Source organism: Phocoena sinus, chromosome 4 (assembly GCF_008692025.1).
Source record: "Phocoena sinus isolate mPhoSin1 chromosome 4, mPhoSin1.pri, whole genome shotgun sequence".
Classification (NCBI taxonomy): Eukaryota; Metazoa; Chordata; class Mammalia; order Artiodactyla; family Phocoenidae; genus Phocoena; species Phocoena sinus.
The window spans coordinates 96,560,124-96,587,314 of record NC_045766.1 but is presented as its reverse complement, the minus strand read 5'-3'; the positions used below and the strand labels follow the sequence as shown (position 1 = coordinate 96,587,314).

The 27,191-nt window shown below is 38.5% G+C and overlaps 1 protein-coding gene across 4 annotated transcripts in view; it reads right to left on the bottom strand.

Moving 5' to 3' along the window:
- Positions 1–27,191, bottom strand: part of ABI3BP (ABI family member 3 binding protein) — a 276,389-nt gene that overhangs the window by 168,621 nt on the left and 80,577 nt on the right. For all 4 annotated transcript variants that reach the window (XM_032631466.1, XM_032631463.1, XM_032631465.1 and 1 more), the window contains exons 3-4: positions 17,607–17,675; positions 13,461–13,593 (exon numbers count right to left, since the gene is read on the bottom strand). In XM_032631466.1, coding sequence (XP_032487357.1) covers positions 13,461–13,593; positions 17,607–17,675 — 202 coding nt within the window. The remainder of the gene's footprint in view (positions 1–13,460; positions 13,594–17,606; positions 17,676–27,191) is intronic.

The following is a 27,191-nucleotide window of genomic DNA, read 5'->3' as shown; positions in this document are numbered from 1 at the left end:
ACTAAGTAACACTTAAAGGCCCGGTTTGGGTTCTTACTATCTCTGGACTCTTAGAATAATTTTCAAACTGGTAAACCATTTCCAAAATCTTTTTATCACTCACTGCTGGCCTGTTTAAGCTCAAGAGAAAGAAGTTTCTAGTGATTTTAGTGCTATCTAAAATGGAACAGCTTGCCTGAAGTGGCAATTATCACATAAAATAACTAATATCAAAACTAACAAGACTAGCAGCAAACTCAGTATCATTTCTTTTTTTTCTTTTAAACATCTTTATGGGAGTATAATTGCTTTACAATAGTACATGACTTTCTGCTGTATAACAAATTAAATCAGCTATACGTATACATATATCCCCATATCCCTTCCTGCTTGCGTCTCCCTCCCAACCTCCCTATCCCACCCCTCTATGCGGTCACAAAGCACAGAGCTGATCTCCCTGTTCTACGCGGCTTCTTCCCACTAGCTATCAATTTTACATTTGGTAGTGTATATATGTCCATGCCACTCTCTCACTTCATCCCAGCTTATCCTTCCCCCTCCCCGTGTCCTCAAATCCATTCGCTACATCTGCATCTTTATTCCTGTCCTGCCCCTAGGTTCTTCAGAACCACTTTTTTTTTTAGATTCCATATATATGGTTTAGGATACGGTATTTGTTTTTCTTTAACTTACTTCACCCTGTATGACAGTCGCTAGGTCCATATACCTCACGACAAATAATTCAATTTCATTTCCTTTTAGGGCTGAGTTACATTCCATGGTATATATGTGCCACATCTTCTTTATCCATTCATCTGCTGATGGATGCTTAGATTGCTTCCATGTCCTGGCTATTGTAAATAGAGCTGCAATGAACGTTGTGGTACATGACGCTTTTTGAATTATGCTTTCTCAGGGTTAACATCACTCTTTTTGAATTATGGTTTTCTCAGGGTATGTGTCCAGTAGTAGGACTGCTGGGTCGTATGGTAGCTCTAGTTTTAGATTTTTAAGGAACCTCCATACTGTTCTCCATAGTGGCTGTATCAATTTACATCCCCACCAACAGTGCAAGAGGATTCCCTTTTCTCCACACCCTCTCCAGCATTTATTGTTTGTAGACTTTTTGATGATGGCCATTCTGACTGCTGTGAGGTGATACCTCATTGTAGTTTTGATTTTCATTTCACTAATGACTAGTGATGTTGAGCAACCTTTCATGTGTTTCTTGGCAACCTGTATATCTTCTTTGGAGGACTGTCTATATAGGTCTTCTGCCCATTTTTTGATTGGGGTTTTATTTTTGATATTGAGCTGCATGAGCTGCTTGTATAATTTGGAGGTTAATCCCTTGTCAGTTCCTGCATTTGCAAATATTTTCTCCCATTCTGACGGTTGTCTTTTCGTCTCGTTTATGGTTTCCTTTGCTGCAAAAGCTTTTAAGTTTCATTAGGTCCCAGTTGTTTACTTTTGTTTTTATTCCCATCTCTCTAGGAGGTGGGTCAAAAAGGATATTGCTGTGATTTATGTCATAGAGTGTTCTGCCTATGTTTTCCTCTAAGAGTTTTATAGTGTCTGGCCTTCCATTTAGGTCTTCAATCCATTTTGATTTTATTTTTGTGTATGGTGTTAGGGAGTGTTCTAACTTCATTCTTTTACATGTAGCTGTCCAGTTTTCCCACACCACTTATTGAAGAGGCTGTCTTTTCTCCATTGTATATTCTTGCCTCCTTTATAAAAGATAAGGTGACTGTATGTGTGTGGGTTTATCTCTGGGCTTTCTATCCTGTTCCACTGATCTATATTTCTGTTTTTGTGCTAGTTCCAACCTGTCTTGATTACTGTAGCTTTGTAGTATCGTCTGAAGTCTGGGAGCCTGATTACTCCAGCTCCGTTTTTCTTTCTCGAGATTGCTTTGGCTATTCGGGGTCTTTTGTGTTTCCATATGAATTGTGCAATTTTTTGTTCTAGTTCTGTGAAAAATGCCATTGATAATTTGATAGGGATTTCACTGAATCTGTAGACTGCTTTGGGTAGTAAAGTCATTTTCACAATGCTGATTCTTCCAATCCAAGAACATGGTATATCTCTCCATCTATTTGTATCATTTTTAATTTCTTTCATCAGTGTTTTATAGTTTCCTGCATACAGGTCTTTTGTCTCCTTGGTAGGTTTATTCCTAGGTAATTTATTCTTTTTGTTGCAATGGTAAATGGGAGTGTTTCCTTAATTTCTCTTCCAGATTTTTCATCATTACTGTATAGGAATGCAAGAGATTTCTGTGCATTAATTTTGTATCCTGCTTCTCTACCAAATTCATTTTCTGGTAGCATCTTTAGGACTCTCTATGTATCTGTCATCTCTCATGTCATGTGCAAACAGTTTTACAGTTTTACCTCTTCTTTTCTGATTTGGATTCCTTTTCTTTTTCTTCTCTGATTGCTGTGGCTAAAACTTCCAAAACTATGTTGAATAATAGTGGTGAGAGTAGGCAACCTTGTCTTGCTCCTGATCTGAGTGGAAATGGTTTCAGATTTTTACCACTGAGAACGATGTTGGCTATGGGTTTGTCATATATGCCCTTTATTATGTTGAGAGTTCCCTCTAAGCCCACTTTCTGAAGGGTTTTTATCATAAATCGGTGCTGAATTTTGTCAAAAGCTTTTTCTGCATCTATTGAGATGATCATATGGTTTTTACCCTTCAATTTGTTAATATGGTGTATCACATTGATTGATTTGCACACATTGAAGAATCCTTGCATTCCTGGGATAAACCCCACTTGATCATGGTGTATGATCTTTTTAATGGCTGTTGAATTCTGTTTGCTAGTATTTTGTTGAGGATTTTTGCATCCATGTTCATCAGTGATACTGGCCTGTAGTTTTCTTTCTTTCTGACATCATTGTCTGGTTTTGGTGTCAGGTTGATGGTGGTCTTGTACAATGAGTTTGTACATATTCCTCCCTCTGCTGTATTTTGGGAGAATTTGAGAACGATAGCTGTTACCTCTTCTCTAAATGTTTGATAGAATTTGCCTGTGAAGCCATTTGGTCAGGGGCTTTTGTTTGTTGGAAGATTTTAAATCACAATTTCAATCTCAGGGCTTGTGATTGGTCTGTTTACACTTTCTATTTCTTCCTGGTTAAGTCTTAGAAGGTTGTGCTTTTTAAGAATTTGTCCATTTCTTCCAGGTTGTCCATTTTATTAGCATGTAGTTGCTTGTAGTAATCTCTCATGATGCTTTGTATTTCTGCAGTGTCACTTGTTACTTCTCCTTTATCATTTCTAGTTCTGTAGATTTGAGTCTTCTCCCTTTTTTCTTGATGAATCTGGCTAATGGTTTATCAATTTTGTTTTTCTTCTCAAAGAACCAGCTTTTAGTTTTATTGATCTTTGCTATCGTTTCCTTCATTTCTTTTTCATTTATTTCTGATCTGATCTTTATGATTTCTTTCCTTCTGCTAACTTTGGGTATTTTTGTTCTTCTTTCTCTAGTTGCTTTAGGTGTAAAGCAAGGTTGTTTATTTGAGATGTTTCTTGTTTCTTGAGGTAGGGTTGCATTGCTATAAACTTCCCTCTTAGAACTGCTTTTGCTGCATCCCACACGTTTTGGGTAGTCGTGTTTTCATTGTCATTTGTTTCTAGATATTTTTGATTTCCTCTTTGATTTCTTCAGTGATCTCTTGCTTATTAAGTAGTGTATTGTATAGCCTCCACGTGTTTGTATTTTTTAGTTTTCCTGTAATTGATATCTAGTCTTATAGAGTTGTGGTCATAAAAGACACTCGATACGATTTCAATTTTCTTAAATTTACCAAGGCTTGATTTGTTACCCAAGATATGATCTATCCTGGAGAAGATTCCATGAGCACTTGAGAAGAAAGCATATTCTGTTGTTTTTGGATGGAATGTCCTATAAATATCAATTAAGTCCATCTTGTTTAATGTGTCATTTAAAGCTTGTGTTTCCTTATTTTCATTTTGGATGATCTGTCCATTGGTCAAAGTGGGGTGTTAAAGTCCCCTACTATTATTGTGTTACTGTCAATTTCCCCTTTTATGGCTGTTAACATGTGCCTTGTGTACTGAAGTGCTCCTATACTGGATGCATAAATATTTACAATTGTTATATCTTCTTCTTTGGCTGATCCCTTGATCATTATGTAGTGTCCTTCTTTTTCTCTTGTAATAGTTTTTATTTTAGTCCATTTTGTGTGATATGAGAATTGCTACTCTAGCTTTCTTGTGATTTCCATTCGCATGGAATATCTTTTTCCATCCCCTCACTTTCAGTCTTATGTGTCCCTAGATCTGAAGTGGGTCTCTTGTAGGCAGCATATATACAGGCCATGTTTTTTATCCATTCAGCCAGTCTGTGTCTTTTGGTGGGAGCATTTAATCCATTTATATTTAAGGTAGTTATCAATATGTATGTTCCTATTACCATTTTCTTAATTGTTTTGGGTTTGTTATTGTGGGTCTTTTCCTTCTCTTGTGTTTCCTCCCTAGAGAAGTTCCTTTAGGGTTTGTTGTAAAGCTGGTTTGGTGGTGCTGAGTGCTCTTAACTTTTGCTTGTCTCTAAAGGTTTTAATTTCTCCATCAAATCTGAATGAGATCCTTGCTGGGTAGAGTAATCTTGCTTGTAGGTTTTTCCCTTTCATCACTTTAAATATGTCCTGCCACACTCTTCTCCTTGCAGAGTTTCTGCTGAAAGATCAGCTGTTAACCTTTGGGGGATTCCCTTGTATGTTAATTGTTGATTTTCCCTTGCTGCTTTCAATATTTTTTCTTTGTATTTAATTTTTGACAGTGTGATTAATATGTGTCTTGGCATGTTTCTCCTTGGATTTATCCTGTATGGGACTCTCTGCACTTCCTGGACCTGACTATTTCCTTTCCCATATTAGGGAAGTTTCCAACTATGATCTCTTCAAATATTTTCTTAGTCCCTTTCTCTTTCTCTTCTTCTTCTGGGACCCCTACAATTCGAATGTTGGTGCATTTAATGTTGTCCCAGAGGTCTCTGAGATGGTCCTCAATTGTTTTCATTCTTTTATCTTTATTCTTCTCTGGGATAGTTTTTTCTACCATTTTATCTTCCAGGTCACTTATCCGTTCTTCTGCCTCAGTTATTCTGCTATTGATTCCTTCTAGAGAATTTTTAATTTCATTTATTGTGTTGTTCATCATTGTTTGTTTGCTCTTTAGTTCTTCTAGGTCCTTGTTAAATGTTTCTTGTATTTTCTGCATTCTATTTCCAAGATTTTGGATCATTTTTACTATCATTACTCTGAATTCTTTTTCAGGTAGACTGCCTATTTCCTCTTCGTTTGTTTGGTCTGGGGTTTTTTACCTTGCTCCTTCATCTGCTATGGTTTCTCTGTCTTCTCATTTTGCTTAATTTATTGCATTTGAGGTCTCCTTTACGCAGGCTGTAGGTTCGTAGTTTCCGTTGTTTTTGCTGTGTACCCCCCGTGGGTAAGGTTAGTTCAGTGGGTTGTGTAAGCTTCCTGGTGGAGGGGACTGGTGCCTGTGTTCTGGTGGATGAGGCTGGATCTTGTCTTTCTGGTGGGCAGGACCATGTCCGGTGGTGTGTTTTGCAGTGTCTGTGAACTTATTATGATTTTAGGCAGGCTCTCTGCTAATGGGTGGGGTTGTGTTTCTGTCTTGCTAGTTGTTTGGCATGGCTTGTCCAGCACTGGAGCTTGCTGGTCGTTGAGTGGAGCTAGGTCTTAGCATTGAGATGGAGATCTCTGGGAGATTTCTCACTGACTGGTATTACCTGGGGCCAGTAGGTCTCTGGTGGACCAATGTCCTGAACCCGGCTATCCCACCTCAGAGGCTCAGGCCTGACACTCGGCCGGAGCACCAAGACCCTGTCAGCCACACGGCTCTATAACTCTGTCCAGTGTAGTTTTTGCTTTGATAATTCTTATCCACATGGAAAATGAAATACATCCCAAAGGATTCGACTAGAGGTGTCACTCGCGCAAGTCACAGGTCTCAAGTGATGCACTTCGGCAGGAATATCACGCAAATGATGCTGTGTTCTTCCTGTTGCATCCTATCGGGGGGTGCACAATTTCAATTTGTTGCATTCCTTGTGATGTTAACTTTGTTTACTTGATTCATTTGATGAAGATGGTCTCTGCCAGATTTCCTAGTACTCAGAATCTAAGATCCAGTTGCTAAGTGGGTTCCTTGCTTTGGGATGTTGCAGTCCCTCTCAGTGGATAAACCTGAGATGATGGTGGCTTGGACGAGGGTGGCAGAGGTGGTAAGAAGTGGGGGATTCTGGGGAATTCCCTGATGGTCCTGTGGTTAAGACTCTAAGCTTTCAGTCCCAAGGGTGCAGGTTTGATCCCTGGCCAGGTAACTGGAGGCTCTTGGGAAGAACCTGCTTCTTAACTCATTAAGGTTGTTGGCAGAATCCAGTTTCTTCTGGTTGTTGCTCCAAGGTCCTGTTTCCCGGCTGGCTGGGAGCTCGGAGTTGCTCTCTGTTCCTACAGGCTGCCTGGACTTCTTTTCGTGTGCCCCCAAACTCCTCACGCCTCAGTATCATTTCTTGAGTATTCACTGCATGCCAGTGAACATACCCACATTTTACATGTGTCATCTCATTTAATTCTGACAACACTATGAGATATTACTGTTATTACTGCCATTTTACAGATGAGAAAATCAAGGCTGAAAGCATTTAAGTAACCTGTCCAAGGCCACTCAGCTAACAGAGCAGAAGTCTGAACTTAGGTCAGTCTGACCAGAATTTATACCCCGAGCAATCATGCTATGTACCATCCCTGGAGACACTCACTGTGACGTCTGTTTGCGAGATGTTTTAGAGGAGGTTCAAGGGCTGAATGGACTAGTTAGATGATTTTTAAAGCTAGTTTTGGACATTCCACTTGCCAATTCATTCATGCATTTGTTGAGAACTACTGTTGTGAAGTGTGATGCTATATTATATGTGTGATGAAAGACAAGTAAGACGCTGGGCATAAATTAAAAAATGAGCTCACAGAATAGGGAAAGAGGCAGGTGTACATTTGCATATGACTAAAGAAGGCAGGATGAAAAGCAAAGCATCTGAGGGTGGCTGGGCAGGGCACCCTGAAGCCTGAATTTGTAAAAAGGCTACCTTGTAAACCCCACCTCGGTGGTAGATTTAGAGCAGGAAATCCTACCCAGATCCAGGGAAGGCAGAGTAGGCCAGATTTAAACCCCATGACAGGAGGATGACTCGAAGATTCCTTGAGATAGATTCTTGGAGAGAATCTATGACCTTTTTTTTTTTTTTTTTTTTAAACCAGCCAGTGGGAACCTGAGGGAGATTCTTCAACAGAATCAATAGGTAAATAAAGCTTAGCAGTAATGAAGTTAGTTTTACCAGCAGTGGAATAATCAGAGAAAAACTGGAGGGAGGAATCTCACTTTGCTATAGTCCAGATATGAGATAACAAAGGAGTGAACCATGGAAGGAATAGAATGAAGGGGAAAAAAGGAACAGATCAAAGTTAAATTGATGAGACTAGACTCCTTATGGGATATGGGTGCCAAGGGAAGTGTAAATAAAAATCAAAACTCAATTTTCAAGCTTGAGAAGAGGGAAGTTAAAGAGATGGAAAAGGAGGTTTTTTTAGTAGTATAGACAACATTGATTTAGTTTGAGTTTGAGGTGCTGAACACTGTTATCTGGTCATCCTAATAAAATATTCCACAGACAGCTAAAAATACACTCTTAGAACTTTGGAATTGGGTCAAGGTCAGAGGTTTAGCATTGGAAGTCATTTACATCCTTATACCACTCCTGCTATTCCTTGTAGAACAGCAACATCAGAAATTCCTGGGAGGTTTTAGAAATGCACAATCTCAGGCTACTCCTAAGGACTGTGGAATCAGAACCCACATTTCAACAATATCTCCCACATCATTTGCAAGTACATCAAAGTTCAATATCTCCCACATGATTTGCAAGTATGTCAAACTTTGAGAATCACTGTTCTATATAGAGGTGGTAAAGACATGGCTTATAGCTGAGATAAGGAGGATACATAGGTGGACATCCAAGGATATATCTCTATTCCACATTTGAGAGACAGGATAACAAGTAAGCAAAACATAAGAGGAAGAGGGTAAGAGGAAAATCAAAATAAAAATTTCAAAGGAAGAAAGAATTCAAGAATGGGAGGATGGCCAAAATTCCCACAAAGAGGTTTAAAAGGATAAGAACTGAGAAAACTCTACTGGATCTAGCAATTAATTGATCACTGATGATCACCAAGAGAAATTTCAGTGGAATGGTAAAAAGAGGACCGAAGCCAGTGAAAGAGAATAAAGACTGTGAGTGTGGTAGAGAAGTCAAGAATATGAGAGCACGTTAATCTGATAAGTTTTGGAATTAAGAGAAGAGTCTGAAAAGTAGCCTAGAAGATATAACACAGTCAACAGAAGATGTTGTTTGGGAGTAGGGAAATCTTGAGCATGTTTGTAAGCAAGAGGCAGGGCACCAATATCAGTAAAGAGGCAAATGTAAAAGATCAAAGGCTTATGGAATATGGAAGCGACCAGATGATGAGCACTGTCTGAAGTCAGAAACATGTTCCTTGGTAAGAACAGAAGAGAGTTAAAACTAAATGTGGGATGAAGAAACAGTGAGCTGATGGCAAATAGCCTAAATTTTCTTCAGTATTGCAGAAACCAGGATGGATTGGGATAGGAAAAGAGTCAGGGTCAGTAGCCAGGATGCTATTCCCAGGATGCAGGGTAAGGTAAGGAGTGTCTGGATTGGAATCATTGACATGGAAATGGAGAAGCAGAAGATAAAGATACTAATATGGGTACTTCTCAAAGGCAAAACCAATGTAACTCAGAGCCTCAATACCTATAGGAAATGAAGAATTTAAAAATTCATGAAGTTTCAAATTATGGAGAGTGGAAGAATTATGATACTTCAGAAAGTAATAGGGGAACTGATATTTCAAGAGAAAAGTATGAGTTCAATTTTGTTCTAAGTTTGAAGTAATGGTAAGGCATAAAAGTGAAAATGCTAACATTCTACTGTTTATTCATTCAGTATAAATTTACTGAAGGCCTACTGTGTGCCAGATGCTGGCCCGGGGACTGAGGAAACAATGGTGGATTAAGATACCCATGGTCCCTGTCCTCACAGAGCTTAAAATTTACATGGCAAGACAAATGGGTAACAAGGCATTGGGCTAAATCAAGTGAGAATTTCCAGACATCAAAAATATTCACTTCTTAACAACTTGGGATAAAGAAAAAAAAAAAAAAGGCAAGAGTCAGCCCGGGACCAGCCAAAAAGTAGGGCCCTCATTCTACATTAAGAGCAAGTAAGTACAATGTGAAAAGTGTTAGAAAATGTGAAAAGAAAATTCTAAAAGAATCATAAAGCTTTAATAAGTTGGCAAAGGAGTGAGAACTAAGGCAATCTTGAACACTTTAACAAGCTGGAAACATGGGAAGGAAAAAATATGCTATTAATGGTGAAATAAATTGTGGTTTTAACTCTTCATCTGGGCCAATCTGGAAAGCTTTCTTTTGACCTTAGATATATTGAGGACAAACATGTACATTCTTCCTTTCAAAGCCCATTAAGAATAAAAACTGTAAATTAGGTACATCTACTCTCCAAAGAATGTGAACTCAGAAAAGGCTCTAAAAACATAGGAGAACCATATGGACCCTATGCAAATAGGAATGGAAACATACAACCAAGGATAAAGTGACTCATTTATGTTTCGAAGCTTAAAACAAATAAAACAGAAAACAGAGGTTTTCTCATTAGAAACTCACCACACGAGAGCTTTGATATATAAAGTCAAAAGTCAAAGTATAGGGGCTTCCCTGGTGGCGCAGTGGTTGAGAGTCTGCCTGCCAATACAGGGGACACGGGTTTGAGCCCTGGTCTGGGAAGATCCCACGTGCCACGGAGCAACTAGACCCATGAGCCACAACAACTGAGCCTGCGCATCTGGAGCTTGTGCTCCGCAACAAGAGAGGCCGCAACAGTGAGAGGCCCGCGCACCGCAATGAAGAGGGGCCCCCCGCTCGCCACAACTAGAGAAAGCCCTCACACAGAAACGAAGACCCAACACAGCCAAAAATAAATAATAAAATTTGAAAAAAGTCAAAGTATAATGTAAAGAAACCTTTCCAATAACTTGCACTTGCCTAGTAATTCGCAAATTACTAAATGATGCTATACAAACCAATGTGAAATGATTCTGTTTTAAAAAGCCAGAGACTTTACACATAGTGCCAAATATCAGAGTTAAATGGATTAAAATGACATCAGTTGATGTTCCTGTAGCAAGCCAAGGGCATTCAGATTCCAACAGTTTTGTCAGAATATGCTCCTGAAGGAAAACTTGAGCTGTACTAATCTTCTAATTTTCAAGGAGGAATCATTCCCTGTAACTATTATTGCTTACTCTAACCTACTGGATTAATCTAAATTCTAAAAAATACCATCTACATAATCATATGAGGGTGGATTTCTCCAATTCTGCATCTAAGTACACCAATTGAGTTGTTCTGGTGGATTTATTTGGGTGCTTATAATATGTACAGTATTTCCAGAGCTTTTAAATAAGGACTATTATTTTTTCTCAAATGTCAGCTCTTTATTAACTGTTCTAACTAGGGAGAAAGGAGGGATGGGTAAATAAAATTCACAAGTACTCCAAATGCTTCTTTTTGTCATTACCATTTAATTCTTCCCCTTTAGTCATGTCCTAACAATTCCCTATTTCTGTCAAGGATACTTTGATCCTTCCACACACTCATGTTTGAAATTTGGCAAGCATCTTGACATATTATTATTGAATCTTTTAAAAAACTTCATTCTAGGTAGAATTATTTATTTTAAATATTGTGATTTGATGGGCATGACTCCATCTATCTGATGAGAAGAGCAGAGCCAGGGTGTATGGGCAAGGGGATGACAGGGTGAGGTGTACACATTGTCTGAGTAGCTTGGGGCCTTCAAGTCAATTGCCTTGGATAAAATTCTAACTCTATCCGGGCAACTGTTCCTCTACCTTCTTCATATTCATTATCTCCTTGTGCTGTCAAACCGTGGCAATCTCTATCAATTAGAATCAATCATCAGATAAGTCGTTTCATGGAGAGGTCAGCAGAACCAAGTGAAATTGAAGAAAAGGCTTGAGGAGAGGGGAGGAAATCATATCCAAATCCTGCTATATGAATTTGCAAGTTACTGAACCTCATGGATTTATCAAGCAAGTTGAGTAACCATTAAAATCAGCTACATTTTGTTACAAGAGTATCAGGTCTCCATCCTTCCCTTCTACCCTTCCTGCCCATCCCTTCCCCTCCCTTCTTTGTTTTCCTTCTTTCTTTCGTAGTAAGAGACTAAAAAAAGGAAAAAGAAAGCAACCCTTAAGTGTTTGTTTTCTCAGCACTGGTACCCTGTGAACCCATTAGAAACTGAAGTTATCACAAGAAAGAAAGTTCTTTCAAGAGTCCATTTCCAAACAAAGTAAGTTATGGGTTTAGTAGTGGTTGAAATAAGGAATAGTTCAGATTCTTTGAAACAGCTCAAAATTACTTTTCAAAAAATTTAGTTTTGGCATATCTTCTACATACTTTTTCCAAGAATTTCTTCCTTCAGAACTATAGACACGTGAAAGAAAATTTTTTTCTTTCTTAGTTTAGACTTCTTAATCAAAGTCATATGAAAGGTACTTCTGAGAACTTACAAACATTTTAAAGCTCTTTCTTTTCTGTCCAATTAAGACAAATAAAAAGAAATAAAGCACTACAAAAAATAGATATAAAGCAAAAAAAGTACATGAAAATGTTTTCGATATCTTTAGTACAAGGCAAATACATATTAAAATGGTAATGAGATATGACTACACTAAAATAGCTAAAATGAAAAATGTTGATGACACAAAATGCTGGTGCAGATGTGGAGCAACCAGAACTCCCATATACTGCTTGTGGGAATTTAAATGGAAAAATTAGGCCAAAAAAAATCAAATATACATCTTCCTTGTGACATAGCAATTCTACTTTTAGGTATTGATCTAAGAGAAATTAAAAGATATATCTACAAGAGTCTTATACAAAAATGTTTATAAAATTTATATTCAAAATAACCAAAAAACAAGACACAATTCAGGTGTCCACCATCAAGAAAATGGATCAATAAATTCTGAAATATTCACATAATGGAATACTACTCAGGAATAAAAAAGGAATGAACTATTTATACTTGCAATGTCATGAATGAATCTCAAAAAACATGCTGAATAAATAAGATAGACACAGAAAGAGAACATACTTTATGATTCTGTTTATATGGAATTCTAGAGTGGCCAACTCTAGTACTTTCTGGAGTAATGAAAATGTTTTATGTCTTGATGGGATATACAGTACATGGTTACACACTTTTTTGTAATTGATTAAATTGTACACCTAAGATCTGTGCATTTTACTAGGTTTAAATTATTCCTCAATAACAAAGTTTTTTATGTAAAAAAGTAATGAAACAAATCTTAAACATTTAAGTCACTTTGAATATTTAAAATTTTAAAAAAATCTTCTAATATAAAAACTCCTCGGTTGAAGCTTGAAAATTTTGATTGTCAGATGCAAAGCTTTGAATTTTGAAGCTACTGTAGTAAATACTTATGAAAAGCAAATATCATCTTATACCCAGTTTAGAATCATGGTTCAGCATTTATACAGTGCCCAGCACATAGACAATGCCAACTACATATGCTGGATGAATGAATGGCAGTAATTTAAAAATAAACTTAGGTTTTTCTTATTTTGTTCTGCCAAAGAAGATGGTAGCTTCATTTCCAACTGTGCTTTTCCTTGACCTACATTTCTCCATGTGTTCCTCCCTCCAGTTTTCTAAGTCAATGATCCCTAAGCTTAGGTGAAGTTTCTGATTCAGTAGGTCTGGAGACCTGAGAATTTCCATTTTTTATAATTTCCCAAGTGATGTTTATTGAGGTTGATGCTGCTTAGTTTAGGGACCACAATGAGAGAACTACTGTTTTAGCACTTCGTCAACTGACAGATCAAAGATCCATCCTTTTCAAACCAAAGATGAAGCTTTGCAACTTTTAACAGTCTCTACTAAGTGCTTTCAACCTCATCCTCTGATTTTTTTTTTTTACACTTATCACTGAAAACCCCACTTGCTATTTGGCTTATTTTCCTTTCTAGTTTTTTCTTCAGAAAGAAAAAAATAGTTGCATGTGTTTTCTATTCAGATAGGTGATAACTCCCTGAAGGGTAGGGATCCTGACTAATGTATCTTCATTCCCCTCACACCTAGATCAGGCTCTACAGCTAATAGCTGATCTGTAAATACTGATGCTCCTGCCATTTACACATTCTTCTAAAGCAGGTGCAGATACTATTGAAAGCAAGTGCCAATTTTCAGATGAAAAACAAAAATTTCCATAATGGTGAACTACCTGTCATTGGGACAGTGACTTGGCAATGTCCAGTCATGGTGAGGGTTGATGAGGAAGCCCCAGGACAGGAAGACTGAGCTTGGTGTCAGAGTGCCAACCACCAGCTGGAGAGGTTTGCGAGATCGTGTTTTACCTGCGGAGGTAACAGACAGGTTAATTCTCGTTAATATTTAGTGTATTTTCTTTTTTAAAAATAATTTTTAAAATATTTATTTATTTGGCTGCACTGGGTCTTAGTTGAGGCATGCGGGATCCTTAGTTGAGGCATGCAAACTCTTAGTTGTGGCATGTGGGACCTACTTCCCTGACCAGGGATCGAACTGGGGTCCCCTGGAGTGCAGAGTCTCAGCCACTGGACCACCAGGGAAATCCTTTATGATTTGGGTAAAATAGACAAAGGTAATTTAGCAAGAGATGAAGAATGTGAAAGCATTAAGTTCCTTTTCTTTTTATGTAGTGCACAAATATTAATAATGGTTTGCCCATGAATTTAAGCAGGAATCAAATGAAATACCCTTTTGAGATTTACTTGTGTCTGTGTGTGTCTGTGTGTGTGTGTGTGTGTATACACATATGAACTATATACATTCCTAGTTTTTATTTTCTTGCGATTCAGGGATGAATATGGAGGTCTTGGCTATTATCAATGAAATAAACACACACACATATAGGCATATATATACATATATATATATATATATATACTCAATTTTCTTTTACAGACAAAATAAATTATGCTTTTTTTTCCCCCTGGGACTGTGAATTAGTGTGAAATAACACCTTAGAAAAGAAAGCTTACCATGTAGGTTGCAGGTTATAGTCTTTTTTAAAAAAAACTATTTGGAAGTGTAAAATCCCTTGTGAGACCATTGTAATAGCCTTTTTTTTTTTTTTTTTTTTTTTTACAGTGAGTATCTAAATGGAAAAGGTGCACACATTTTTAATACTGCTGGAAGAGTACGAATAATACAGGAAGCACAGTTATTCAGATAAGACTAACTGGATTGGGGCAATGCTAAGAGTGATGCTGATATACCACTCTAGATTCTTTTCAAGTATGTGGTGGGGGTGCAGACATTTGCTTTTTCAAAAATATTTGAAATTGCAGGCATGGGAGGAGAGTGAAAAAGAGGCGGGAAGATTTTCAACCATGGAAACCAACACTGGCTCATAAAAGAAATCAGGGTACAATCTAATAGGATTAATTAAAAATCCAATGGGACCTAATAAAATTATGCAGCACTAATGTAAAACATATATGGTTGTATTTCCATTAATTCTCTTTTTCATTTCATGATACTACGTATATTTGCTATAAAAAGAAATTTTATCTTCATCTACTATAGTGTGAGCCAAACAGCAAAATGGCCTGTAACCTTTAGAAGGTGGGTAGGAGGGTACCCCTTGTATGAGCTTAGCTAAGGTTATCTGAACCAAATACCCTTGAAAATTGTGCCATGACTGCTGCTTCTGTCAGATTTAAGTTGTATAAGTTGTTATTCTAGCGGAAAAGCCCTCTGAAACAAGAATGTACACAACCTAGTGGTGGAAAGTTACTTCACTGTGACATAGATGAATTTTTAAAAGATATCTTAAATAATTTTCAAAGATGGTTATTTTTTAATCACTTGCAAACATGCAACTATACTTCTCTGAAAATCTGTCCAGATCCACCTGCAACAGTACCTTATCTATGATTCAAAGGGTTCAAGTTTGGCCCCCAAGGAGGGCAGATTAGAATCAGAGATAAAGGTGGGGGACACCGGTAGTTTGAAAAAGCCCTGAGGTAATTCTGATAAGTCTTTTTCCACCCCTGCGTTAATTTTCACTCACTCACGTAACACAGCTGTCTCATTTTATAGATGAAAAACAAGGCCCAGAGTAGTTTCAAGGTTGTCCAAGGTTAAGATTCAAATCCAGGTCTCCTGAATTATAATCTACTTTTCTTTTTACTATATCACTGGCTTGGCTCACAATGTATGAAGATAATGCCACTTAGAGAAAAAAAGGTACATTTTTCTTTCCCCAAGGAACCTAAGGTTTACATGACTATCAAATAATTATTTCACTAAGTTTGGATCTTACTTTAAAAATGATTAAATAATTAAAATTTATGTGGCAGATACAAATATAAAATGAATGGAAGCTAATCCATGACTCATTACATCACTCTTAAATGCAGATTATAAAAACAAAAATTATATCTGTTGCCTGAAAGGAAAGGTGGGGTATTATATCCTGAGTGGGATGAAACAATTTCCTGTGTTGGTCATCATACTGAAAAATAATCTCTAAGGCCAGCGTCACAGAAGCCCCCAAATGAAACGAAGTTATAAAATGCTATTAAGTTGTAATCACTCTCTTGACCTTCCTTACTTCTTTTTGTATATTTGTTTTATAATCATATTAAGAAAAATTTCAGTGACTATGAAGCCAGAATCCCATAAAACCATACTCATGCTTCCTGACTTTATTGTTAAATATTCTGAAATAGAATCTTGAAATATGGATGAGAGTACATTTCTTTTCAAGTGTATGGAAAGCTGCCTGGACGACTACCATCAGTAAGTTGTAAGTACTGATTGAAACTTTCCTTGCACTTTGGGATAATATAAGAGGTCAAGGAAAAGGATCTGTATTTCTCAAAATACTTGACCATTTATTGCTTCTCTAAAAAGAAAAGGAAACCAACAGAAGGAGGGGAGGGGATAGTGGCAACTGATTTCTGGTAACCAGGCATGGCTAATACACCTAGGAGACAGAATACAGAGCTGCAAAGGGCGCCTTTGCTCAGTGTATGTGAATATCTGTACGCTCCCCCAACCCTTCTCATCCCTTTAAGAAAGATCCTTTTTTCTGTGTGGCAACCAGAGTACTGTAAAAGACAAATATGATTAGGAAATAATTATTTTGAGAACAGTTCACATTAGAACATGAAAAAGAAAAGTACTATGATCAACTTTATCTAGAGTAGTAAGATGTGACATCAGATGTTAAAAGCATATTTATAGTTCTATCAGTCCTTCGTAATAGCAACGGCTTCCTTATTTGATCTGAGAAGAAATTTTAGCAGTGAAATTGGGACAACATAGGATTTTTTGGGGGGGCTGCGTTGGGTCTTCATTGCTGCATGCGGGCTTTCTCTAGTGGTGGCGAGTGGGGGTTACTCTTCATCGTGCTATGCAGTGTTCTCACTGTGGTGGCTTCTCTTGTTGCGGAGCATGGGCTCTAGGCACGCGGGCTTCAGTAGTTGCAGCACATGGGCTCAGTAGTTGTGGCCCATGGGCTCTAGGATGTGTGGGCTCAGTAGCTGTGGCGCGCAGGCTTAGTTGCTCCGCAGCATGTGGGATCTTCCTGGACCAGGGATCGAACCCATGTCCCCTGCATTGGCGGGCAGAACGGCCCCATCAGGGAAGTCCCAGGACAACATAGGATTTTAATCTTCCTTAGTCATGCAGAAATGTTTCTACTTTTTTATACATATGGTATCTACTTTCCTGTTTTAAGTCTCCCTAGCCCTGGGAAGATGGGTGTTGCACTGCTGTTTTATGAAAGAAGTCCTATTTTCTATGTTTGACTAAATACAAGAGATTTAGAAGGAAGAGGTGTAAATAAAATCCAAGTTCCAACCCATTTAACACACACGTAAATGAGTTATGCTTTTGAAATGTCAACAGTTTCCTTCAGCAAAGGTTAGACATCAAATTTTGCCCTAAAAAATCTGAAAGGCACAAGAGCGGGCTTTAGTTCACACATTACAAAATAGAGACAGGCCAACAGGAGTTATCTCTAAATGAGCACTTGCTCTGGGCCAGGCCTGTCCTACGTGTTGTGTATTTGTGGACTCATTTAATCCTCACGCAGACCCTACCATATGTCAGAATGGAGGCACAGAGAGGTTCAATAATTTGCCTCAATCTCTACAGTTTGTATGTGGTGAGGCTGGAAAAGACCCCAAGAGCCTCTCCCACCAGGCTATGCTACTCCCCAAGCAGGGTTGTGTTGACGGGGGTCTGCTGGGCATGGTACATCTTCTAACCTATATTCCTGAGACATCCCCAAGCCACGTGGTCTTTGTGGGTAGAAAAGAGACGAAAAGGCATGCTTTAAAGTTAATTAAAAAAAAAAAAAAATCAACAAAAATACCTGAGCATGACTTCTTTTGGCTGGGAGGAGGAGCGGGCCGCACGACTATCAGATATTTAGGCTCAGCATCTGGAAACAGTAACATTATTTATCAGTAAGATTCTTTGCGAACAAACAGAGTTCACGACAGCAAACCCATTCCTGACTCAGTGTTCCCAGCTTTAGTCAGCTTTAGTCATCGTAACCACAGCACGGGTGGGTGAGAGGGCCCAGGAATTCAGAAAGTTCAAATTTCTTGGGATAGTCCAGGCCATTAAGTTTTTAAAATGAAAATTAAATCCAGATTTTCAAAACCCCATGGACAGGAGTCAGGGAGAAGTCTTAAAAGAATTATGCTAGACACAGATTTCATGCCACATTTTCATCAGTCCTTTGCTCTGCGAAGAGACTTTTTTAAAAATCAGATCATATTTCTTTTGTTATCCTACTCCTCACAGAGGGTCAGTCTGGTGCTTCAAAGTCAGAGAAGGAAAATTATACTTGTGTAGGACATAAGAGTCTCACCTGTTGAATGATCTGAAATTGCTCACTTTCTTGGGAATCTGAATATTCATAACATCCTACCTATTTTTTTTATCCTGTTTGCATTTCAGTCTGTTATCACATCCAATCAATCATTTTCATGAACAATTTTTAAACAACATCACAATTTAAGTTGGTATAATTTTCACCTAAAATATACCAATGGAAAATAGAGAATCTCTTTTAAAAAGATTGAGGTTTTATGAGGGAAATCTGTGGGCTGGTATCTTGACAATTTTAAGGTACACAGGTGTCTGTATTCATCAAAACATTGAATAGTAATGACAAGGTCCTACTGTATAGCCCAGGGAACTATATTCAATATCCTGTGATGAACATAATGGGAAAGAATATGAACAAGAATACGTGTATGTAAAACTGAGTGACTTTGCTGTACAGCAGAAATTAAACACAACATTGTAAATCAAATACACTTCAATAAATTTTAACAACCTAAAAATATAAAAATTAAAATGTGGACAGTAAAAAAAATAAAAATTAAAATATTTAGGTTTTAAATAAAATGATATTTAGACAATCAATATGTGTTAACTCAATCAGGGGCTGATAATTTATCAAAGTTTTTAAAATTGATGTTTTCAAGAGGAAAGGTTGGGGCCTCCCTGGTGGCACAGTGGTTGAGAGTCCGCCTGCCGATGCAGGGGACACGGGTTCGTGCCCCGGTCCAGGCCCAGCTGCTCCACATGCCGTGGAGCAGCTGGGCCCGTGAGCCATGGCCACTGAGCCTGCACGTCCGGAGCCTGTGCTCCACAACGGGAGAGGCCACAACAGTGAGAGGCCCACGTACGGCAAAAAAAAAAAAGAGGAATGGTTGGTCTATACACAGTGTATAAATAAGCCAAATACACTCTGGGCATATAAAATAGCATTTTATAAGCAGCTCTATTAATCAATTGATTGATGTGTATTATCTACAATATTTCTTCAGTAACTCTGGATCCTGGAACTTATTCTACACCACACTTTATCCGGATGCTGTAGTCAATCACAGTTCACTCCTACTTGCTCAGACGGAGCTCACGTCTTTGTTTTCTTTCAAACATCTCCCCTCCATGTGTTTGAAGCCCAAGGCTTTATGGGGCTGACCTCATTCTCAGCCAGAGACAACCTGGCCTTCAACCATGTTTAATGACTCAAGGCTTTGTCTTTTTCCTGGACACCTCACCAGGCCCTATTTGCTATAACCTGCTGCAGTAATTACCACTGCAAAAGATAAACCAGGTAACCTCTTGAATTGACCTCAGAGCTTTGCTCATCGATTGCATTGGTGCCTAATAACCACAACACAGATAAAGGAGCGTTCGCTGTGTTTCAGTCTCGTGTTTGAAAGCATATCTTGCTTAGTGGAGCTTATATAAGGAAAAGCTCAACTTAAATCAAGTTCTCTAGTAACAATATAATAACCATTTCCTGATTTTATTTGGGATATAGAGCAATATAGGTATTAAGAAACTACTGTGTGTTGAGTACTTCCTATGTGCTGGATACATTATATTCATAATTTAGTTACTCCTCATGGCAATCCTACCTGACAAGAACTATTCTCATCCCAATTTGTAGATGAGGTCACTGAGGCAGGGTCAGCATGTACAGTCACACAAGCCCCATGTTCAGAAGGGTCCCACGCTTGGTTTAATATCCTGCTGTCACCATCATGAAATTCTTAATACTTTTATCTTTGAATTCATGTTTTATAAGGGCTGTCCAATGGGATAATGGAGCATGAGTGTGAGCAGAGCAGATGAGAACAATAATGCATGTCTGCACTTCCTTCCATCCATGTATAGCATTCTAGGTACCCATTAGCATAGCATTCCAAAGGGCCCATGTCGTGTGGGAGTCCAGTAAGACTCAAAGGTCAAATACGGTAAGCGTATTACATCTACCACTGAGTAAGGGTATGTGGAAGGGAAACCGACAGCCCTGTGAGGTCACACTTCCATTTGAACCAGAACTTGCTTCAAATGCAGAAAGAAGGCAACAGCATTTTAAGAAACAAAAATGACCAAAGAATCCTATCATGTCCTTTCTTATTCATGTTCCTTTCCTGTATTAGCCAGACACTGACGCTGAAAATTAGGACACAGAGGGAAAGGAAAAGCTAGAGAAACCCCTGCTTCCTTTTGTTTCCAGTTCTCCCTCACTCGTAAGTGGAAGGCAGAGGGTATTAGTAGAATGAGCAAGTATCAAAAAGTTGAGTTCTGTGCATTTCCACTAGTGTGGCAAGAATAAAGTACGTATGCATGAACTACAAAATACAAATTGTGTCATTTTAGTGATTCTGCTTAGGACTTAAAGGATCTTACATTTGCATTTAAAACTAGCACTGCACAATATAAAGAAATACTAATAATTTACTCGTCATTTTTCTTTACTTAAATGACCTTAAATAGCAAATAAAATAGCACCATGACAAGTTGAGAAACTGTGGAAAAAACTTTATATTTTAGTACCTTTAATGACATTTTTTCCTGGTTTTTGAGCCATGGACCCTGTGTTTTTATTTTGCACTTGGCCCTGCAAATTATGTAGCTCTTAATCTTGTCCCCAAAATGCCCTTTTAATAAGTCTCTGGAACTCACTTCTAGAAAACAAAGCTAAATCCCATTTTTCTTAAATTGTTCTCATTGTGGCAGAGTCTCTTAGAGTTAGCCTTTTATTTCCTTCCTTGATACACGTTAATTCAACTATACCTCAGTGTTTTTAAAAAAGGCCTGAAATACAAGAAAAATAACACACATAGAAGCTAAAGACAGTGCCATGATCCGAGACATATGGTTACATGAGCAATTTAAACGTAATTTTTGTTATGATCACAGTCGCTCTGCATAGAGCATAGGCTGTTACAGCCAATTACAAATTGGAACAGATGTCGGGACTTGGGTGCATATGCCGGCTCTCACTCTCATTAAAAACTTCCAAATTCACGCATTTCAGTAGTCTTTACGCTCAGTTGGGAACACAGACGTGGAAAAATAGAACTGAAAAACAAGATTTCTATTTCTGTTCTGCACTATGAAATCCTTTGTGGATTTGTAGCAGCCTGGAAATATATACACTGTAGCCTGATCAGAAATTTTGGCAACACATGCCAAAATCAACTACTTTTTAGAGAATGTGTATTATTAAGAAATTTTAAGAAAATGTATAGAATGCAGTTACCTTGACAATTTTTCCACTCCTGAAATGTTGCAGACTAATTAAATCTAATTTGCTTCATATTTTGAATGCCCTGTGGTGGAGGATACAGACAGCTTCCTGTTTAAGGAAATCTACTATTGAAATTCTTTATAAAGTCCTAGATTTTTTGGTAACACAAATAATCTTCCCATACTCGCTCTGCTCAAAAAATCCTAATTCTCACATTTTTGTTAGGGGACATTTGCATTGCAAGCCACACTACTTCAGGATGGTGTCGTAGTGAGGTTTTTTCTCCTTTTCCTGCCATGAGAGTTTCCACAAAAGAAACAAAATAAGCCAGGATGATCCTAAAGGAAATCAAGTAAGGGACCTGAACAAACAAAATAATGTACTTTACCCCTGTCATCTTTTTAACAGTTTGGTTTCATCACAGACTAAATTTCTGGGTAAGAGCATGGACCCTGGAGCCTGCAATCAAATCTTGCTCAGCTAGTTGCTAGTACAAGGAAAAATACTTAACATCAGTGCACCTAGTTCCTCACATGCAAAATTGAAAACTCATAGTACCTGGGCTCATAGAGGTTTTAGTAATGATTATTCACAGAAAGTGCTAATTTAATGTTAGCAATCATAATGATTTCTTAAAAGCAGAATTTTGTGTCCTAAGAGCCCTAAGGACATATTTTAAAAGGAAAATGTTCAAAACCGTTTTCGTTTTGTTTTTTTAAAGAAGATGTTGGTGGTAGGAGTTTATTAATTAATTTATTTATTTTTGCTGTGTGCGTCTTCGTTTCCGTGCGAGGGATTTCTCTAGTTGTGGCAAGCGGGGGCCACTCTTCATCGCAGTGCGCGGGCCTCTCACTATGGCGGCCTCTCTTGTTGCGGAGCACAGGCTCCAGATGCGCAGGCTCAGTAGTTGTGGCTCACGGGCCCAGTTGCTCTGCGGCATGTGGGATCATCCCAGACCAGGTCTCGAACCCGTGTCCCCTGCATTAGCAGGCAGACTCTCAACCACCGTGCCACCAGGGAAGCCCAAAACCGTTTTGTTTTCTTTTTTTTAAAGCAAGCAAAGATTTCAAAATGCAAAAATTTCACTAAAAAAGAAAATTACACCCCACCCTGACAAAGATTCTCTCTCTTGACCAAACTCTTACCACGCTCTTCTGAGCTCTTGCTCAACTAGGCTCTGACATTTGGGCTTCTGTGTTCATTTCTGCATTGTCCAATTAGAGCAGGAATCCTGAGACCGTTGAGCCAGAATCCGCCATCTTCCATACTTGATTACACTTGGTATCCAATCAAGTTCCTCATCACCCTCCATCTCACAGATGATAACTGATCACCCTGGCCTGTCTTCATCAAGAACCCTGTTAGGTCAGTTTCGCCAGAATCCTCCCTGACCCCTGATGTTTCCTTTTAGTAATTTTCCATCCATTCACTCCTACTCTGCTCCTTAGCTATAATTCCCACTTTTCCTTATTATATTTGGAGTTGAGCCCAATTTCTCTCCCTCACTACAAGACAACACTGCAATTTTCCCTGTATCTATCACAAGAACCCCCTCCCCCTTGAATAAAGTCTTCCTTACCATCTTTAACAAGTGTCACTGAATAATTTTTCTTTAACAATACTTGCTCACAAATATCAATGCAAAAAATCCTGTAAAATATACTGACAAGCTGAATCTGGCAGCACATAATAGTACATTACAGCCAAGTGTAGTTTATTCCAGGAACGTAAAGAGAAAAGAAAGCACCGCTTTCCACAAGTGCTGAAAAGGCACTTGACAAAATTCAACATCAATTCTTAATTAATATGGATTTAATGGAATACTTCCTCAATATGATAAAACCTACTGTAAAATATCTGAACCACGTTTTTTAAACATGTAGGACCCTAAACATACATTTCTGTTGAGTAACTCCCTGGCTTTATCAGAATATTGAACCCTCATTATTCTGTCCCTTTTATTACTGAATATTTTTAAATGTTACACTAGGATTTTATTTTGTAACCTGCTTCAGCATTTTTATTGAGTGCCTGAGACATGGATTAGGAAAATAAACAAAAATGATGTAACCAATTATATTACATATTCTTTTACTCCAATGATGTAGGAATATATAAACCAAGGCAGTGGATTGGAAGCATTACTGGAATATTTACACCTGAAGCCAAGCTTACCAGAATTGTGAGTTAGAACAAACTTGCTTATGAAGGCCCCAGATTTAAGCTTCCATGTCCATTTCCCTCTTTGACTATCTCTTTACCAGATGTGGTAATCCTCATCAATCTTATTTTCATTTGTTCTTAGAGAGGATCACAAAAGCAACTATTTACAACTTAGCATGAGTGAATTCATATTAATACACTACCCCTACTCATGATCTGTTCTATTTTAATTACATAAAAGACAAGCATAGTCCTCTACTAAATATATACATGGCATCAGGTAACCAATGGGGAGAATCTTTTGGCCTAGCACCCTTCCTAATTCCTTTCTTCTGTCCCTGAAATCACAATATACAAACAGCCACCTTCTCCATAAGCTAAAGACAGCTGGCTTGCAAACATCCTGTCAGAGACCAGATCTGTAGAGGGTGTGCAGGCTTTACTCTAGCAGGAGAGGGCCAGGCACCACTCTGCTCTCACCGTTTTGCTTTAAAGATCTGGGACCCTCTGGACTCAATCAGGGAAGGTGGACATCATCCCAGACACTGTTCAAGGCCCAGAGAGAAGTTTCAAAATCAATTTCCAAGTAACTTTGAGCCTATTAAAGACAGTCCATAAACACCTTTTGTCAGTAGTTAGGTTTATTTTTGATTAAAAAAAAGGAGGCCAGACTGTTTCTATCGTGATTTGGACGTTTAAAAACAACACTGAGGGGGCTTCCCTGGTGGCACAGTGGTTGAGAGTCCGCCTGCCGATGCAGGGGACATGGGTTCGTGCCCCAGTCCAGGAAGATCCCACATGCCACGGAGCGGCTGGGCCCGTGAGCCATGGCCGCTGAGCCTGCACGTCCGGAGCCTGTGCTCCGCAACGGGAGAGGCCACAACAGTGAGAGGCCCGCGTACTGCAAAATAAATAAATAAAATAACTGGCTGAAGAGGGTCAGTGATTTAGAAGGAAACCCAGGGGAGCAGTGTTTCTAAAAAATGGCCTAACCACTGTTCATGCTGGCACAGAGTGATGTGGTAGAAAAACAAGGCTACCGATAGCTCTGAGTTGAAGGGTGAGGCATGAGAGTTGGATTCTCAAGGTGAAGAATATTTAGCAGTAATTTTTCATTGCTTACTTTCCTTTTAATATTTTTTTTAAAGTAATACACCTCTTCCTCCCCTAAACCCCAGTCTAAACATGAGAAGAAACATCAGACAAAACTAAACTGAAAGACATTCTACAAAATACCTAACCACGACTCCTCCAAACCATTAAGGTCATCAAAACCAAGGAAAGTCTGGGAGACTGAGTCTACAGGAGCCTAAGGGGACATGACTAGGTGTGATGTGGTGTCCTGCATGGGACTTTGGAATGGAACAAGATCTTAGGTTAAAATGGAGGAAATCAAATCAACTGTGGACTTTAGCTAATAATGTATCAATACTGGTTCCTTAGTTGTGACAAATGTACCATACTAACCTAAGATGTGAATAGGAGAAATTGAATGTCAAGTACACAGAAATTCTGTCTTATACTTGCAACTTTCCTTAAACATAAAGCTATTCTAACAAAGAATTTATTAAAAATAAAATCATCTGTTTTTACAAAAAACAGATAATATAAAATTTATGTATCGGGAGATGGCTTCAAGATGGCAGAGGAGTAAGATGTGGAGATCACCTTCCTCCCCACAGATACATCAGAAATACATCTACATGTGGAACAACTCCTACAGAACACATACTGAATGCTGGCAGAAGACCTCAGACACCCTGAAAACCATGTGGCTGACAGGGTTTTGGTGCTCCGGCCAAGTGTCAGGCCTGTGCCTCTGAGGCGGGAGAGTTGAGCTGAGGAAACTGGTCCACCAGAGACCTCCTGGCCCCATGTAATAGCAGTCGGTGAGAGCTCTCAGAGATCTCCATCTCAATGCTAAGACCCAGCTCCACTCAACAAACGGCAAGCGACAGGACTGGACATCCTACACCAAACAACTAGCAAGACAGGAACACAACCCCACCCATTAGCAGAGAGGCTGCCTACAATCATAATAAGGTCACAGACACCCCAAAACACACCACCGGACATGGCCCTACCCATCAGAAAGACAACATCCAGACTCATCCACCAGAACACAGGTACTAGTCCCCACCATCAGGAAGCCTACACAACCAACTGAACCAACCGTACCCACTGGGGGCAGACACCAAAAACAATGGGAACTACAAACCTGAAGCCTGTGAAAAGGAGACCCCAAACACAGTAAGTTAAGCAAAATGAGAAGACAGAGAAACACACAGCAGATGAAGGATCAAGGTAAAAACCCCTCAGACCAAATAAATGAAGAGGAAATAGGCAGTCTACCTGAAAAAGAATTCAGAATAATGATAGTAAAGATGATCCAAAATCTTGGAAATAGAATAGACAAAACGCAAGAAACATTTAACAAGGACCAAGAACTAAAGAGCAAACAAACAATGATAAACAACACAATAAATTAAATTAAAAATTCTCTAGAAGTAATCAATAGCAGAATAACTGAGGCAGAAGAACGGATAAGTGACCTGGAAGATAAAATAGTGGAAATAACTATCACAGAGCAGAATAAAGAAAAAAGAATGAAAAGAATTGAGGACAGTCTCAGAGACCTCTGGGACAACATTAAATGCACCAACATTCGAATTGTAGGGGTTCCAGAAGAAGAGGAGAAAAAGAAAGAGACAGAAAATATTTGAAGAGATCAGAGTTAAAAACTTCCCAAATATGGGAAAGGAAATAGTCAATCAACTCCAGGAAGTGCAGACAGTCCCATAGAGGATAAATCCAAGGAGAAACATGTCAAGACATATATTAATCAAGCAGTCAAAAATTAAATACAAAGAAAAAATATTAAAAGCAGCAAGGGAAAAACAACAAATAACATACAACAGAATCCCGATAAGGTTAACAGCTGATCTTTCAGCAGAAACTCTGCAAGCCAGAAGGGAGTGGCAAGACATATTTAAAGTGATGAAAGGGAAAAACCTAAAACCAAGATGGCTCCACCCAGCAAGAATCTCCTTCAGATTCGACGGAGAAAGTAAAACTTTTATAGACAAGCAAAAGCTAAGAGAAATCAGCACCACAAAACCAGCTTTACAACAAATGCTAAAGGAAGTTTTCTAGGCAGGGAACACAAGAGAAGGAAAAGATCTATAACAACAAACCCAAAACAATTAAGAAAATGGTAATAGGAACATACATATTGATAACTACCTTAAATGTAAGTGGATTAACTGCTCCAACCAAAAGACAGAGACTGGCTGAATGGATACAAAAACAAGACCTGTGTATGTGCTGTCTACAACAGACCCACTTCAGACTGAGCAACACATACAGACTGAAAGTGAGGGGATGGAAAAAGATATTTGATGCAAATGCAAATCAAAAGAAAGCTGAGTAGCAATTCTCACGTCAGACAAAATAGACTTTAAAATAAAGACTACTACAAGAGACAAAGAAGGACACTACATAATGATCAAGGGATCGATCCAAGAAGAAGATATAACAATTGTAAATATTTATGCACCCAACATCGGAGCACCTCAATACATAAGGCAAATACTAACAGCCATAAAAGGGGAAATCGACAGTAACAAAATAATAGTAGGGGACTTTAACATCCCACTTTCACCAATGGACAGATCATCCAAAATGAAAATAAATAAGAAAACACAAGCTTTAAATGATACATTAAACAAG